The following is a 2498-nucleotide window of genomic DNA, read 5'->3' on the forward strand; positions in this document are numbered from 1 at the left end:
TAATAGCTCTCCAAGACGCTCCTGTTGAGAGCAAGATCTTGTGGGTTTCTTTGTTGGAATCAGATAAGATCACAAGAGCTGCTCATGGGCTTAAACATGGAGATCTGTTCTTTCGCTTGTGAGTTTATCTATCATTGTGCTAGTTTATGAGCTTGTTGTCTAAAAAAGTTGATAATGATGTACAATGTTGGTATTTTTCTAGTTGGATTCATAGAGAGGGATTACTACAACGTATTTTTGGGAGGGCTAGCACTCTTCTTTTAGGTTTTTTTGATATGCTCGATGGCGTCAGTGTGCCTCCTGAATGTACACTCTCCATGTATTTTGAAGAATTAAAGCTTGAGGCTAGAGCTCGCCTCTTTCCTGTTGAGACTAAGTTTGGAGCCAAGACAAAGGATGCAGAGTTGTTGGCACCAAAGAAGGAAGATGTGATTCCAATGGCGGCTCAGAGGCTTCTCTATCGGTGAGAACGATAACTTTAATTATATCACTAGTTGGTGATTAAAAACTTTGACTTATTGAGAGCCTTTGTTTGTAGGTATTTTTGTCACTTGAAATCTATGGGACATATTGTCACGATCACTATGATGGCCAAACAATGGACAAACATAGCTCTGGGTGATGGTTGTATGTATCCCAAATCAATGCAACATTTGTCGGAGTGGGAGTTGGGTCATTGTCCATGGTGGGTGGATATGGTCCAAGGGCATATCCTTGCTAGAGAGAGGGAGCTTCATGATGAAATGAAGAAGTAGAAAAATACAACCACAAAGACAATGGATCCTCCAATGATAAAAGAACATCTAACTACAGGTATGAGTACTTTATGGGTTTCCTTAAGAAGTATTGATGCTTTAGTGGTCAATGTAATTTTGGATTTAAAATTAGTAGGTGGTACTAAGGACAAGGGAAAACAAGCTGCAGATGTGTATACAGATGTGGATGTTAGGGAAGAGTCATTAATCTCGCATGGTTATATTCTTGAACTCTTGATTTCTTGAGGTCGTGTAGTTTACATTGCATATTTTCACACTTGGGAATCAATGTAGGTGTTGGTGGCGCTCTTAAAGTGAGAAAGGTTCTCTCTTTTGTGCATGCCTCAAACTTTCCTATTGGGGTCTTTGTCTCTTCCAAAGATGTCAGATGTATGGCAGTGGTTGGAGACTATAATGCTATTGCCAATGACTTTCGTACAGGGCTACGAAACCCAGTTTGGAATTCCGTTCATGATCAGATGCTCAAAGCTTGAGAAGATGGTGTACAATATACCCGAGTGGGCAAGAAAGTGGCTTGGGCAGCTGATTTCATATTTTTGGATTTTCCATTCGGTGGTTTGCATCATGCATCCACAACAACGCCATCTTGGGATGTCTGCAGAGAGGATCATGTTTATGGTGGAGTTCATCTCTCATTCTCTACTCTGGCTAATTCGGGTTGGGTGTTGATCATGACATCATGTGTTGGTGAGTCTCTAACTTCACTTGTCTAGTTTTTCATGCCTAGTAATAATTGTATCTCATCTTCTCTGTAGGGGATAGCATTTGGTGGGTAGAGCGTTTTTGTAGGGCATCCGACTTGCTTATTCATAGGCGGATTGTGCTCCTTCATCATGACGCATATGGTTTTGTTTGTAGCTATGGGGAGCATATTGAGGTAATCTATAAAAACTATGAAATCGTGCTACTCATGAATTTGATAGTTTGTTTATCTCTTTTTTTGTTTCTTGTTGGTTTGCAGTGCAACACATCTATGCTTTTCTTAATTCACAGACGAGGGATGCAACCTCCTTGTTATCTTGCAGAGAGTACTTCACTATTTCACTCTCTTGGTATGAGTCCTACGGATTCGATGATGAGACATTATTTACCTGCAGCCTCGAGAGCCCTTGCTACTACAGGAGAGCCACTACGTGGAGGCCTTCAGATGAGTCATGCATTGTTAGCATGCTTCGTGGAGATGCTATGCAGACGTGGTGGTATCTGTTTGGAGTTCGAGTGTGGGACAGCACCCGTCCTTGCAGCTTGCCTTGTTATTGGGCGTGCATGTGCTTCCATTGATAGTGATGAGGGCTTGATATTGACGTATGTGCAGCCATTACTGCTTCCACGTGAGTGGAGTGTTGATGATGCCACCACATTTGTAGATGTGGAAGATGAGGGTGACAGATCTGGTGGGAACCCGTATGATGACTTGTGAGGCTCCCACCCTCTCATTGACATTTTATTGCATTTTTTTATGTTGGTCTTTGCTTGTTGTCAGGATTTCGAATATTGTGTAGTGTGGCAATGGTTTTTTATGTTGCGTGTTTCGCTATGTATGGTGTTGGGTCAATAATCTGGTTCTCTTGTTTCATTGAAGTATTTTGCCAGTATATATAGAGGAGACCGCAAGAAGAATGGCCTCAGACAAGCGCTACGACTATAATATCCAAAATGAGCGATAGAGATGTAATTTGTTCATCAATGATGAGTGTGACTCATCATAGTGACATGGGTGAA

At 41.5% G+C, this 2498-nt stretch overlaps 1 protein-coding gene across 1 annotated transcript; it reads left to right on the forward strand.

Moving 5' to 3' along the window:
• The first annotated feature begins 1447 nt into the window (after nt 1-1447).
• Nucleotides 1448-2278, forward strand: LOC147443846 (uncharacterized). Its single transcript, XM_086528044.1, has 5 exons — nt 1448-1463; nt 1532-1653; nt 1738-1760; nt 2115-2192; nt 2260-2278. Exons 1-5 carry the CDS (start codon nt 1448-1450, stop codon nt 2276-2278), a joined length of 258 nt encoding a protein of 85 aa, XP_086384170.1.
• Nucleotides 2279-2498: the final 220 nt, after the last annotated feature.

This window comes from Adiantum capillus-veneris, chromosome 13 (genome assembly GCF_014529385.1).
Source record: "Adiantum capillus-veneris isolate H3 chromosome 13, ASM1452938v2, whole genome shotgun sequence".
NCBI lineage: Eukaryota > Viridiplantae > Streptophyta > Polypodiopsida > Polypodiales > Pteridaceae > Adiantum > Adiantum capillus-veneris.

Coding starts and splice junctions, on each gene's coding strand:
- LOC147443846 (XM_086528044.1), top strand. Junction 1,654..1,737: donor GCTATGGGGAGCATATTGAG/GTAATCTATAAA, acceptor GTTGGTTTGCAG/TGCAACACATCTATGCTTTT. Junction 1,761..2,114: donor AACACATCTATGCTTTTCTT/AATTCACAGACG, acceptor TCCACGTGAGTG/GAGTGTTGATGATGCCACCA.